Genomic DNA, 16,148 nt, shown 5'->3' on the forward strand with positions numbered 1-16,148 from the left:
GTGACAAAAGCCTGACTGAACAAGGCTTAGGAGATCATTGGAAGAACAAGTGTAGGTTCCATCTCAGGGAAGTTTTTTACAAAGAGAAGAAAAGAAATTGGACAGTAGTTGATAAGAGAAGGAAGGCCAAGAGAATCTTTTGGCTTTTGTTTGTTTGAGATGGGATAATTTTATATGTTATATGCTGATGGGAATGAACCAATAAGAAAACAAAAAGTTGACAATGTAAGAGAGAAAAAAGGCAAGAAGCGATGGAAACAAGTGTTTAAGTTGAAAGGTTAGCTATAGGAAGGAACATGGATAGTTCATCCATGATGGCAGTGGAGAAGGCAGAATATCTGGTGTGTGAGCAGAGATGGTGGTAGGAATCTGTGCAAGTTCTCTTCTTGGCTGCCTGAGTTTTCAGAACCTAGAATACACACATTATCTCTTGTGTGAAGAGAGGTGAATTTCGTAAAGAGAATGATTGATAGAAGAGAAAGTAATGTTTTACCTGCTTAGAATCATACTTCTACTACCCTTACCTAGATTCTTATCACCTTAAGACTGGATTATTACCATGGTCTCCTATCCTGCCCATCTCTAATTTCTCTCTACTCAGTCCTAGGCATAAGCAAAATTATTTTCTCAAAGCACTACCTTTACATAAATTACCATCAACCATCTTATTGTTTAGAAAATAAAAGCATTATACAATCTGCCCAAAGCTATTTCTTATCCTTTACTCTAAGCTTCTCTATATCATTATCATAATGATATAAGCCACTATTCTATTAGGCACAAGATCTGGAATGCTAGAGAAATCAGCTATTATTCTAACCAAGTATAGTGTATCTAAAGCCAATTACATTCCTTTTTCCATGTCTTGTTTACATCATTACACCCTTAGAAAAACCTTTTTCTTACATGAGGCTGAAGGTATGGCTCAGTGGTAAAGCACTTGCCTAGTCTGCATGAGGACTTAGGTTTGATCTCAGCACTGCAAAAGAAAAATGTTGTAAACCTAAAAAGTCTAACCTAAGGTTTCCCTTCACTGTAGAAACATTCCAGTTTTCAGTGCTCTCTTTCTACTCTGAACTCCAGTAATTTTTAACCTGTATAGTAGTTAGTTGGTCTTTATCCTACATATGGATAGTTCTTACATTGATCTTACATTGCTAATGGATAGCTTGTACAAATTGACTTGAGAATTCCTTGGTGACCATAATTCTAGCACATAGACCAATATCTTGTCCAAAGTAGTTGTTAAATAGGGTTTGGATGAGATGTGTTTTGATATTAATGAGTAGGGTAACTGAACTCCTGAGAAAGAAAAAAATTGGCAAATGCAGACATAGGATGTGTTTGTTCAGGATGGGGAAAAGGAGGAAATGAGAGAAATTCTGTAGTGTGAAACCCAAAGGCAACTACATTTTTAAAGGAAGGTTTATACATTTACAATAGATATAAAAAGCAGAACAGAGCTAATAGAAGAATTATGAAATAGTAGCTCTGAGCAGAAAGATAGTTTTCATAAAGAAAGAATCAGAAACTAAAGTAGTTTAAATAAATAAGAAGATCAAGCTTCACAGTTTACATACCAATTTTCAGCCAACTTATCAGTTTTCATAACAGTCCTAGAGAAGGGTATTATTTTTATTGTGCAAATGACAAATGAAAACTCAAAGAAATTAGGCACTTATTAAGCCACAGAGCCAATACTCAAACTCAATCTAAGAGTACCAGAGCTGCTAGGATTCTTTTCCTAAAGAATTATGCAAGTAAAAAACAGGGTTGCAAGTATTTATTATATCTAGAGTAATTTTTTATGGTTATAAACTAAAAGCATTCACAAAAATTTAAAGCATTTTGTTCAATCTGATTAAAAAATATTTCCAATTAAGATACCTATTTACTTGCATAATATAGCATTTTAAACCTGGGATTTCTTTTAGAAATTAGTGTTTTGCTATGCTTACTTTTTTTCTGTTATTTAAGCAGAAATCTATTATTTCATTATGTTTCGTTTATCTTAGCCTGCATTACAAAGAAAGAGAAATAAAGCAATTCCAAGCTTGGTTTAGAAAATGTGAGGCAAAACAAACAGTAGAGACTCTGTAACTAACTGATGAATTCTATTAAATGTCTTTCAAAAAGGAAAAGGGGTAGAAGTCTAGGAGACAGAAACATATGAATTACCTCTAGAGCAAACTGGGCAGCTAAATTTAGGAGCATAGTATGTGAACCTCTATCTTCAAGTAGATCATTATCTTCTGGCTTTTCAGCTGTTAATAAACTCTCTAAAGTAGTGATTGCCTGAAGAGCTGAAAAACAAGGAAACAATAAAATTGAGATATTCTTATCAAAGTTAATACTCATGTAGAGTTAATTGTATCACAACAAATTTGGAACTTATTTTAGAGCATTAATATCTTTAGAATATTAATTAAGATTCACAAAATCATATGAGTTGGTTAACTGTCAAGGAAGATTTGAATATCATAAAAAATGCTCAACTGAACAACTGTGCTTCTGTGAATTTATCCTATGAATGTATTTGCAAGAGTAAACATACACATCCAGGGGTTGGGGTTGTGGCTCAGTGGTAGAGTGCTCGCCTAGCATGCACAAGGCACTGGGTTCGATCCTCAGCACCACATAAGTGTAGAAATAAAGATATTGTGTCCACCTAAAACTACAAAATAAATATTAAAAAAAAAAAAACCATACACATCCAAGGATTCTCATCAAGTAATGCTTGTAAGAGTAAAATATGGGGCTAGGGTATAGTGGTGCATTGTTTCTCTGGGTTCAATAACCACTATTCAAAAAAACTAGAGTAAAATATGAACCTAAATTTCATTAATAATGGAGAGCCTAAATACATTTCAGTATATACATAAAATGAAATATACAGAAAAAAGTTAAAATTTGAATGGATGTATTATATTTTATTATGTCTTAAAAGTAAACCAATGCAAGTTAAATATGTGCACTATAGACCTTAAGTAACAAGTGGAAAAACAAAGAACCAGGAATGGTGGTGCACATCAGTAATCCCAGTGACTTGGAAGGCCGAGACAGGAGGATCACAAGTTTGAGGCCAGCCTCAGCAATTTAGTGATGCCCTGGGCCACTTAGTGAGACCCTGTCTCAAAATAAAAAATTAAAATGGCTTGGGGATGTTTCTTAGTGATATAGTGCCCCTGGGTTCAATCCCTAGTACCAAAAAAACACAACCAAGTATCATAGCTAATAGGCCAAAAAGGAGATAAATGTAATTACTGTTCAGCCAGAGGAATGAGAAGTTGTGTTCCATTTGTGTACAATATGTCAAAATGAATTCTACTGTTAAATAAATAAATATTCATAAAAATTTCACTAATCCAAAAGAAGTCAGAAAAAAGGAAAATGTCAAATAACAACAGATAAAACAAATAGGAGAGAACTGGATGCTAAATTTTAATCTAATTATATTGACAATCGTGTTACATATAAATGATTTTGTAACCCAATTGAAAGATGGAGATGGTCAGATCAGATTAAAATAAAACTCTTAAATATATGCTACCTACAAGAAACATAAAGACAACATTTGCTGAAAGGAAAGCACAGGCAGCAGTGCAGTGGTGCACACTTGTAATCCCAGTGACTTGGGCAGCTGGGGAAGGAGGACCACAAGTTTGAGGTCAGCCTCATTAATTTTAGCAAGACCCTATCTAAAAATAAAAAGTTGTAATTATACTGGGTTCAATCCCTAGTACCAATAAGAAGACAAACAAGATGGGATAATTCATGCTATAGTAAAGACAATCAAAAGAAAGTTGGAGTATCTAATATGAGAAAAAGTAGATATCCAAGAAAGAAATAACCAGTGAAAGAAGGTTATTTCAAGATGATAAAAGAAACCATTCATGATGAGCACCTAAAGTTAAATATTTATGTACCAAATAACAAAATATCAGAATATAAGAAGCAAAATCTATGGAACTGCAAGGAGAAATTAACAAATCCACATTTATAATCAAAGATTTCAATACCTTCTCTCAATAATTGGTAGAACAAGTAAACAGAAAATCAGCAATCAAGTTGACCTGGCTGACATTTTTATAATACTTAACCAAACACCAACCAGTGCCAATTTTTTCCAGTGCCAGTTTTTTTATAATACTTAACCAAACACCAACCAGTGCCAATTTTTTCCAGTGCCAGTTTTTTTATAATACTTAACCAAACACCAACCAGTGCCAATTTTTTTCCGGTGCCAATTTTTTCCAACTTGCCAAGAAAGACAATATGCTGGGCCACAGAACAAGTCACAATATATTTCAAAGAATTTAAGTCATATAAGGTTTGATCTTTTACTATAATGGAATTAAATTGAAAATCAATAACACTCTCAAGAAAATCTGAAAATATTTGGAAAATAAATATTTCTAAATAATCCCATGTGATTTAAAAAGGAATCAAAAGTTAATATGGAAAATATTTTACTGAATTAAAATAAAAACACATAAAACTTGCAGATTGTCATTAAAATGGTAATTAGAAGATGATTTATTATCATTATTCATAGAAAACATGATTGTTTATGTAAAAAATCTAATGGAATTCACAAGAAAGCTATTGGAACTAACTAACGAGTCTATAAAAGTTGTAAGATATGAGGCTGGGGTTGTGGCTCAGTGGTAGAGCACTTGCCTGGTATGTGTGAGGCACTGGGTTGGATCCTCAGTACCACATAAAAATAAATAAAGATATTGTGCCCATCTACAACTAAAAAAATATTTTTTTAAAAAAGTTGTAAGATACAAGGTCAATACAAAAAACATTTGCATGTCTATATATTAATAGTAAGTAGTCAGAAATTGAAGTTTTTAAAAAAGTCATTTAAAATAGTATAAAACATGGTATACTTAGGTATAAATCTGACAAAAAGATGCCCAAGATTGTACACTTAAAAGCAGAAAAAATTATTTCAAGAAATTAAGAAAGACCTAAATAAATGGAGGCAATTGTTTAAACAATTCAATAACTAAGTGCAAACAAATGAATTTCAATCCATACCTGGAATCAAATACTTGTTCATGAGTTGAAAGACTCAATAATGTTAAGATGTTGAGCTGGAAGTATGGCTCAGTGGTAGAGCATTTGGCTAGCATTCATGAAACCCTGGGTTTGATTCTCAGCATTGCAATAATAATAATAAGTCTGATCTATAATTCAACATAATCCCAATAAAAATTCACTTGTGCCGGGTGAGGTGGTACAGACCTATAATCCAGTGACTAGGGAGGCTGAGGCAGGAGGATCATAAGTTTGAGGCCAGCCTCAGCAACTTAGTGAAGCCCTAAGCAACTTAGACCTTGTCACAAAATAAAAAATAAAAAGGGCTGGGGATGTTGCTCAGTGATTAAGCACCCCTGGGTTCTATCCCCAGTACCAAAAAATTCACTTGTGTAAAAATTGGAAAACTTATATGGATATACAAAAGACTTGAAACAGTCAAAACAATTTGAGAGAGAACAAAGTTGGAGGCCTAATACTCCATAATTCTATATTTATTACGTAGCTACAATAACTAAGACAGAGTAGGAATGATGTAAAGTCATTTAATAAATGATGTCTTTATTTTATACAACAAAAGAAAGAATTCAGAAAGAGATCCATACAATGGCAATTCAATTAAGGAAACATTGCTTCTTTAAAAAATTATGCTGGAACAATTCAATAACTAAGTGTAAACAAATGAACTTCAATCCACACCTGGAATCAAATACAAATATTAACTCAAAATGGATCACAGCCCTAAAAATAAAAACCCTAAAACAAAATGTTGAAGAAAACATAGAAAATATTTTTGTGACCTTGGATTAAGCAAAGATTTCTTAGCTACAGCATCAAAAGGACAATCCATAGAAGAAGAAAAAAGATAAATTAGACATTGTCAAACTTGCCAATTTCTTCTCATAAAAGAAAATATGCAGAAAGAAAAAAAGAAAAAAAATTGCAAAATACACAACTGATAATGAATTTGTGTACACCACATATCAGCGAGATGGTGGCATAGGAATTGTTAGTACTTACTGCTCACAAAATACATGAATTTGAACAACTATGTATGTATGAATATACCTTCACAAGAGCTAAGGAAACCAAATAAGAGATCAGTCCACCTGGGTGAAGCATAAAAATAAGATGCACTGAGGAGAATAAAAGAATAGTTTTTAATTACCCTTATCACCCCTCCTCCAACCCCAGGCCAAACAACAGAGAGAGAAACCCTCTGCTTGAGGGAAAGAGAAAGAAGAGAGTGCAGACTCCAACACTGGGGCACCAGTAATACTTAGCATCAGAGAGAGCCCCATACCTCCAGATTCCAAGCTGTATTCCATGTTCCTAGGTTCCAGATCTGCCCAAAGGACTTGGTCTTTAGGACTGTTCCATAGGCAGGAGCCCCTAGATGTCCAGAATAGACTCAGTGTAAGGCCAGTCTTTTTGGTCCCAGGCTTTGGGCCTGCCCTGGTACCACCACAGTCCTCACAAACTCAGGCTTTAGGCCAGTCCTATAGATTCAGTTTCTAGGTCCCCTCCTAGGACCAGGCTGGCCCCTGTGGTCCTGGGCCCTGGATAACCCCCAGGCTGGCCCTCACTGCCCCAGGCTTCAGGTCTGCCCAGCAGTAGAATAGCCCCACAGCCCCAGTCATTAAGCCAGTACCCAGATACCCAGACTCTAGGCTGGCCCCCATGGATATAGGGTTCTAGGCCCACACACTATAAGACCAGCCCTATCATTAGATTTATACTTCTGGTCTAAAGAATCAGGCTCCAGGCCTGCCAAGTGCCAGGCTGGTCCTGTGGCCCAACCCTCCAAACCAGAACTTGTAGTATTACTTTTCAAGTTGGCCCCTGCATCCCCATATTTTAGCAGACTCGGAATCTAAGGCCATTCCAGTAGATTTCAGAGTTGGGCTAGACCCCAGGGACCAAATTTCCAGGAATGTCCTTGTATAGTTAGATTACAGAACAACCTTTTCAGCTCCTGGACCCTATCTGACCCTCAGGGAAATTTGAAAATCTATCAGTCCAGCACCCATGCACCTATGCCTAGTGCAGATTCCAAAGACCCAAACTCTGGATGGGCTGACTGGTGAAAGACATTTCTAGACAAGTTAATCTGCAAATACTATAATAATTCCCTACTTCTTCAAATGTGCAGACACAAATGCAAGTCACAAATATCAAGAACAGGGGCTGGGGATGTGGCTCAAGCGGTAGCGAGCTCGCCTGGCATGCGTGCGGCCCGGGTTCGATCCTCGGCACCACATACAAACAAAGATGTTGTGTCCACCGAGAACTAAAAATAAATAAATAAAAATATTAAAAAAAAAAAAAACAAATATCAAGAACAATCATAGGAACATTATGTCACCCAGAAAATAAAATAAATAACCAGAAAATGGCCCTAAGAAATGGAGATTTGTACTATGAATGGTGGCACATACCTGTAGTCCCAAAATTCAGGAGGCTAAAGTAGGAGGATCACTCAAACCCAAGAGTTGGAGACCAGTCTTGGTAAAATAATAAGACCACATTTCAAAAAGATGGATATTTGTTGACTGCCTAACAAATAATTCAAAATAATGGTTTTAAAGGAAGTTTAGTAAACTTCAAGATAATAGAGAAATAAAAAATCAAAATTGGGAAAAATGGAGGATGCAAATAAGAAATATTCTGAGTCTCTTATTCTTCCACATGAACTTTAGAACTGTTTTTTTTTCTTTTGGTTCTGGGGATTGAACCTGGGGTATTTTATACTGAGCTACATCCCAGCCCTTTTAAAAAATATATATATATTTTGAGACCAGGTCTTGCTAAGTTGTTTAGGGCCCTACTAAATTGCTGAGGCTGGCTTTGAACTTGCAATCCTCCTATCTCAGCCTCCCAAGCTACTGGGATTACAGGCATGTGCCACTCTATCTGGCTAGATTGTTTTTTTCTAGTTCTGTGAAGAGTGTCACTGGTGTTAAAAAAAACCTGAGAGCTGAAAAATGCAATAAAGAGCATAAAATGGGCAAGTAGAAGAAAGATTATATAAACTTAAAAGACAGGTTATTTAATAACAGGTAGTCAGAGGAGAAAGAAAAAGGAATGGAAAGGAATAAAAAAAGCTTGTGGGACTTATGGGACATCATCAAAAGAACAAGTATTCACATATAGCAGTAGATGTTAAAGTGATAAAAGAGTTAGAAAACTTATTTAAAGGAAATAGTCCCAGAAAACTCAATAAATCTTGGTAATTATATAAATATCCAGGTAGAAAAGGTAAGAGATCTAGCCAGGAGTAGGTATACACAACTGTAATCCCAGCAACTTGGGAGGATTAGGCAGAAGAATTTCAAGTTAGAGGCCAGCTTCAGCAGCTTAGTGAGGCTCTAAACAACTTAGTGAGACCCTGTCTCAAAATATAAAAAATAAAAAGGACTGGAGCAAGGGGCTGGGGTTGTGACTCAATGGTAGAGTGCTAGCCTAGCACTGGGTTCAATCCTCAGTACCACATAAAAATAAATAAAACAAAAAGTATTTTTTAAAAATTAAAAAAAAAACAGGGCTGGAGGCAGTGGCTTGGAGGCTGAAGCAGGAGGATTACGAATTCAAAGCCAGCCTTAGCAATTTAGCGAAGCCCTAGGTAATTCAGTGAGACTCTAAATAAAATATAAAAAAGGACTTAGGATGTAGCTCAGTGGTTAGGCATCCCTGGGTTCAATCTCTGTACAAAAACAAACCAACAAACAAAAAACTAGGCTTAGTAGCATGTGAGGCACTAAGAACTTAAGTTAAAATTTAGAGCATAAAATTTTCTTCATTTCAGATCCCCTCATTCCCTTTATGGTGTTTATCTTTGTTATTTTCTGCCTTCATACCCAGAAATAGAGAACAGGGGTTAGCAGGAGATGACATAAAATGTAACTGAAATTGTGGGTATGTAAGGGAAAGAAAAGAAAAGGCAACACTTTTTATTTTTATGTTTGGTGATAGATTTTCAAATTTCTTGTTGGTTCTTTAAATGAGAGATATTAGAGCTTTTAAAAATTTTTGTTCTGCAAATTGACCAAATTATATTGTTATATTGTGTGCATGTACAAATATGTAACAAAGAATCCCACTATTGTGTATAATTATAATGCACTATTAAATGTTTTTAATTTCATGAAAAAGTAAAGTGTGACCATCATGTGAATCTTTTTTAAAATGTCAGTGTTACTTAAAAATCATCTATTATTAAATTGCCTTTGGTGCAAGATTAGAATATATACTCCATGAAATATATGTCAAAACTGAATAGTCGAAATTGATGTACATTTCTTTGTGACAGTTTAGTGAACATTATTTTGTGGTCTGAAAAAAAAGTTAACACATTAGTTGTTATCGATTTGTACACTATAGTCAAAATATTACACTTGAGTAAATTTATTATAGTGTTGAGAAATACAGACTTACAAAATTTAATCTACTGTGTCTGAAGATTCTGTGCCCTATCATTGGCTTCATCATCTGACACTCCGTCCTCAGCACCACTCATATAAGATGTGTTAACCATTAGTTACGCAGTACTCTAAACCAACCATGCAACTTGGCTTATGGAAATATACTGACAATGCATGTGCTCTGAGAATACTAGACTTATAACTTATAGTGCACGAAAACACAAATGCTTATCCCTATGCTAATGGTGAGTACATTGCTGCTCTGTTTACCATTTATGTGGCCTGACAAACAGAATTATATCATATGATGATTACACGATGAAAAGTTATACAGGGTGTGATGATTAGGTGATAGTTATGTGGCAAAATGTGTTAAGACTACAACAAGACATAAACAGTCAAAAATCAAATTTCAGAGAGGATCCTGAAAGCAGCAACAGAAAAGAAGCACATAATATATAAGGGAGTGCCAATAAGGCTATCGGTATCTTCTCAGAAGAAACCTTACAGGTAAGGAAAGAGTGAGATCAAAAGTACAGATGTAGGGCTGGGGTTGTAGCTCACTGGTAGAGCACTTGCCTAGCACATGTGAGGCATTGGTTCTATCCTCAGCACCACATAAAAAAATAAATTAAATAAAGGTATATGTCCATATACAAAAAATAAATAAATAAATAAATAAAGTACAGATTAAAAAAAAAAAAGGCTACCAAACAGGAATACTTTTTCTAACACGGCTCCCCTTGAGAAATGAAGGGAATATAAAAACTTGCCTAGACAAACAAAAGCTAAAGGAGTTCATCAACACCAGACCTGTCTTACTAGAAATACTGAAGGGAATTTTTTAAGCTGAAGGAAAAAAGTACTGATTAGTAACACAAAATCATATCAAAGGAAAAAACTTACTAGCAAAAGTAAGTACGAAATCAAACTCAGAATACTCTTAGGGTGGGGCTGGGGTTGTAGCTCAGTGGTAGAGTACTCGTCTAGCATGTGCAAGGCCCTGGGTTCGATCCTCAGCACCACATAAAAATAAATAAAATAAAGGTAATGTGTCCAACTACAACTAAAAAATAAATATTAAAAAAGAATACTCTTAGGTATGCATCTCACTTGTATCTTTAATATGAAGGTTAAAAAGAAATTCATTTAAGTAATAATAGATACAATATTTTAGAGGATACGCAGTACAAAAAGATAAAAGTTATGATGTTCAAAATAAAAAAAATGTATGAGCAGAACAGGTAGAAAAGGTATATCAATTTTTAAAAACACAATCAGTTAATGCAACTCATTATCAGCTTAAAATAAGCCTCATGACAGCCACAAAGACAAACTCTATAATTAATAAACAAAGAATAAAAAGTAATGAGAGAATACTGCCACAGAATATAACCTAATCCCAAGGGAAGCTAGGAAGATAGGAAAAAAACAAAAAGGAATTAAAGAAATTGTAGTATTAAATCCTTACATATCAAAAATTATCTTGCTTCTAGATGGAAAACGGGGGGGGGTGTCCCATAAATAGAAGAGAGATCAATGGAGGAGGGGAACGGAATTGAGAGGGAGGGAGAAGGGACAGGAAAATGACAGAATGGTGGTGTGAAACTGACCAAACTATCTTGTGTACAAATATAAATATACAACAGTGAATTTTTACCTTCATGTACATCTATAATACACTAATAAAAAAACTATGAATAGAAGGAAGATCAGCAAAGTTGGGGATGGAGAATGGGGGAGGGAGGAGAAAGGGGAAGTATTGGAAACTGAAGTGGAACAAATTATATTCCACGTATGTATGATTATGTCAAAATGAACCCCAATATTATGTATAATTATAATGCACTAATCAAAACATAAGTGAAAAGAGTCAAAATGTGCCCTGAAAACCTTCCTTCTCTGAGGACAATTCTTGGCTGATATGATACAGGTTTTTACTCTAATTTTCTTCCCCCACAGCTTTTAAAGCTTTTGGAATAGGTTAGTTCAAATGACAGAAAGCACAAAAAACATACAGTGACAAGACTTTTCCCCAATTCTTGTCCCACATCTGCCCACTTCAGATTCCCTCCATAGATATTCAGTGTTCTTTAACTTCTGCATGACCTTCCATGGTTTCTTTTTGCATTATTGTATTATTTTTCATAGGAAAGCAGAACATATATTTAATTCCATTATTTCAAAAATAATGTGGTTTTCTGTTATAGATTATTTATTCTTTGAGGATTTTCAATTCTTTGCATTATTAAACATAACTCATAAATAATATTTATACCTCTGTCAGAGTTGCTTTCCAAGACTGCAATCTTGAACATATAAAATTGAGTGAAAACATTTGTAGGATCCCATCTTTCAGCTTCCATCACTGCCTCTTTGGCCTGAAATAAAGAAACATTGGATCTATTTTATAAAACCAATAAGGAAGTCCTTATCATATTTTACAAGTATCATTAAAACATTTAAAATGTCTAAGGAATACTCACAATGAAAAGATAGGAACTGCTCTCTTAAAAATACTAAAGAAACAATGAATTCTGCTTCTGGAAATAGAGTGAGTTGGCCATGTCAGACCAACCCTCCTTTTAAAAACAACCAAAAATGTTGGATAACATATTTAAGATTATTTTTCAGAAATACACAAAAACCTGACAAGATAGTAAAGGAATTACCAAGCAAAGAAAAACTAAGGAAAAGTGAGGTCCCTCATAAGTAAACAGAGAAGTGAAGCCACTTTTATCTGGTAGGCATTTGCAAATCTAGGCAAATGTTCTGTAGCTTTGATGGATCTCATTAAGGTAGGAAGTAGACATCAAGACTCATGGGATCACACTCTTAGACTAGGCTAAATCAGAAGTAAACTTGTTCCCAATCATATCCACCCCCAGGGGGGACTGCAAAGAAGTTTACCTTGGTGCTATATAGGAGGTGGTTCAGAACATAGGGGGAAATAATCTCTAGGTGTAACATAAGTATATTCATTTATTGATAGCCCCAAACTACATTACACAGAGGGTTAAAACATCTAAAGGTGCATATTTAGGCTGGTCCCAAACCTACGGCTTTGTGCACGCTGTGCAAGCACTTTAGCTCTGATCTATACCCCCAACCAATTTAATATTATTGAGCACTACAATGAAATGAGCTGGGCTAGGGTTGTGGCTCAGTGGCAGAGCACTTGCCTGGCATGTGTGAAACCCTGGGTTCAATCCTCAGCACCACATATAAATAAATAAAACAAAAGATCCATTGACAACTAAAATTTTTTTAAATAAAATTAATTAATTAATTAATTAACGGTATTTATAAATGCTTCCCATATTTTACAAAAATATTTTAAAAAGAAGAAATGAGCTATTATAACATGAAAAGACAATAAGAATCTTAAATGAATACATTAAATACTGTCAAGAGAAAGAAACCAATCTGAAAAGGCTTCATACTATATGATTCCAACTATGTAATACTCTGGAAAAGGCAAAACTACATGGATAGTTAAAAAAAAATCAGTTGTTTTCAGGAGGTCAGTAGGAGGGAAAAATGAATGAATAAGTGAAGTACAAGGGATTGAAACTATTCTGCATGATAACAAATATGTCAAATGTGTCGAAAGGACTCTGTACTTCTCACTCAAGTTTTCTGTAAACCTAAAACAACTCTAAAAGTAAACATCAATTTTAAAAAATCAATAGCAAGAAAGGAGAGAAAAAGAGACAGAAATGACAAATAGAAGAATTAAATTAAGGGCTGGGGTTGTGGTTCAGTGCTAGAGTGTTTGCCTAGCAAGTGTGAGGCACTGGATTCAATCCCCAGCACCACATAAACAAATTAAATAAGCAAAATAAAGGTATAAAGGTATTGTGTCCATCTACAACTAAAAAATATTTTTCAAAAAAAGTATTAAATTAAGATGTGGACATAAACTCAATTATATCAATATATTAAATTTTTAAAAATTAAATGTCCAGTGGAAAAAAAATTCTCAAACTGGATTAAAAAATCTAAATATTAGATATTAAAAATATCTAACTATTTTCTGTTTATAAATAGCATGTCTAATATATAATGGTACACAAAAAATCCAAACGGGTTCAAAGTAAAAGGATTAAAGTAGATATACTGAGAAAATATTAACCAAAGAAAGCACGCACATGCACACACATATTTTTGCAGTTCTGGATTCGTGCATACTAGGCAAGCACTCCAACACTGAGCTACATCTTTAGCTTTAATGTGGACATAGTAATGTCAGATAAAAATGACTTTAAGGCAAAAATACAAGATATAAAAAGGCTCACTTTATGCCAATAAAACTTCAACAAATAGAAATATATTACAATTCTAATTTTGTATACACATAGAGCCTCTAATATATAAAGCAAAAACTATCAAATTAGATGATGAAATAGGCAAACTTATAATATTTATAGGACATTTTAATACCTCATCTCAGTGCTTGACAAAGTATGCAAAATATAAGTTTGAGTACAGAATATTAAAATAAAATAAACATGAGGCTGGGGTTGTGGCTCAGAGGTAGAGTGCTATCCTCAGCACCACATAAAAATAATTAAAATAAAATAAAAGTATTGTGTCCAACTACAACTAAAAAATAAACATTTAAGAAAAATAAACAACAAACTGAATGTAAATTTATATGTGTGTGAATTTACATGTATGTACACACATTCCCCCAAAACTGCAGAAAATACATTTCTTTTAAACATATGCAGATTATTTATGAAAATTGACCATATATCTTTCTACAAAGCATATCTCAACCTATTTCAAAGTCTGAAATCAATTATAATGCAATTAAGCTAGAAATCAATTACTAAAAGCAATTACTAAATTGATGCCTAGAAAATCCTTGCATGTTTAAAAATTCAGAAATAAGATTTTTACATAATTAACAGGTCAAAGAAAATTATAAAGGAAATTGGAAAATATTTTGAATTGTATAATATAATTTTAATTGTATAATAAAATACTGAAGAATGAATAGGAGATATACTATGTATACATGTGTGTAAGAGATTTATTCTGGGAACTGGCTCACATGATTATGGAGGTTGAGAAATCCCACAATATGCTATGTGCAAACTAGAGTACCAGGAAAGCCAGTGGTATAATTAAGTTGGAGTCCATAGGCCTGAGAACTGAGTTCCTATGTCTGAGGGGTGGAAAAGATGGAGAAAGCAAATTCCTCCTTCTTTCATCTTTTTGTTCTCTGAACCTTGAATGAATTGGGTGATGTCCATCACATTGATGAGGGTGAATCTTCTTTGCATAGTCTGATTTAAAAGCTAATCTCTACTAGAAACACCCTCACAGACACATACAAAAATAATGTTTTTACCAGCTATCTGAGCATTGTTAATCCAGTCAAGTTGACACATAAAATTATCCATTACACAATATATTAAAATTTGTGGACTAGGCATGACAGATATCCAGGGAGGTTGGTAACATAGTAATTCTTTTCTTGACAGTGGTTATATAGGTTTGTTCACTTTCTGATAATTCAACAGGCTTTATACCGACAATATGTATACTGTTTTACTCTGTAGATGCTATATATAAATAAAAAATTACTTAAAATATTGTGGCTATAGCTAAAGCAACAATTTTAAGAAAATGTATTAAATGTTACATGATAAATATTTTTTAAGGTTATAAATTTAAAAGCTAAAAATTATCTTGAGAAATTATTTTAAAAACCTGCAAATTAAATCTAAGGAATGTATACAAAAGAAAACAATAAAGATACTAACAGAAGTTGCTGAAATATAAAGCAAACATACATAGAAAGGACCCACAAAGCCAAAACCTTGTTTTTACAAAAAAAAAAAAAAAAACTGGAAAAATCTCTGGTAAAACAAGTAAGGAATAAAAAAGAGAGAAGGGAAATTAAAGATATTAAGAGGGTATCTGAACAACTTTATGCCAATGAAGTTGAAAATTTAGACAATATAAATACAATCCTAGAAAATATAATTTACTAAGCTGAATAAACAAGAACTAGAAATATCTGAATAGTCCTGTAACTAATAATCTATGCTCGGTCACATCAGTGCACTAGTTCAAGTAAAACTGAATCCAATTCTTCTGATGACCTCCACAGGAATGATGGATTGCTGGATACTCTGACTAACCCTTTCTCTCCCCAGGGAGAAGTGAGGAACTAAGGTTATTTTGTCTATTTGCTTTATGCTGAACCAAGTGGGGGTAGGCATATCATGACTACAAACCAAAATCTCAATCTCTTTTCTGCATTCGCCCCTACTTGGCTAGATTATGACAGACCCCATCAGTACTCTGAGATAGACAAGTGAAAAGCCAATCCCTTGGGAAAAGTCATGGTGTTGAATGACCGCACCAACACTTTTCTTTCTTAGGGAAAATGAGGCAACTGGGGGTTTGTGTGCTCACTTCATGCTGAGGCAGGGGGAGGAATTTGGTATCTACAAGCCCAAGCCACCATCTCAGTACTCTGTGGGAAAATTTGGGCTTCTACATGCATGGACCAACTTTTTCCCTCCCATTGCTGATGCTAGGAGTTAGAACATATCTTCCTGATCATATGGCACTGTGCCAGGGGTAGGGATTCTGGTAGAAAGGGTTTCCTGAATATCCCTATTAGCTTTGTCAAGTCTGGTTTTGCATTTTCCCAGAACACAG

General features: G+C 34.2%; 1 protein-coding gene across 1 annotated transcript in view; it reads right to left on the reverse strand.

Moving 5' to 3' along the window:
- Tex11 (testis expressed 11) overlaps positions 1-16,148 on the reverse strand; it is a 290,767-nt gene that overhangs the window by 99,432 nt on the left and 175,187 nt on the right. Inside the window, exons 15-16 of the mRNA XM_077793635.1 lie at positions 11,746-11,848; positions 2,179-2,303 (exon numbers count right to left, since the gene is read on the reverse strand). Coding sequence (XP_077649761.1) covers positions 2,179-2,303; positions 11,746-11,848 — 228 coding nt within the window. The remainder of the gene's footprint in view (positions 1-2,178; positions 2,304-11,745; positions 11,849-16,148) is intronic.

The sequence above is a fragment of the Urocitellus parryii genome, chromosome X (genome assembly GCF_045843805.1).
Source record: "Urocitellus parryii isolate mUroPar1 chromosome X, mUroPar1.hap1, whole genome shotgun sequence".
In the NCBI taxonomy this organism is placed as follows: Eukaryota; Metazoa; Chordata; class Mammalia; order Rodentia; family Sciuridae; genus Urocitellus; species Urocitellus parryii.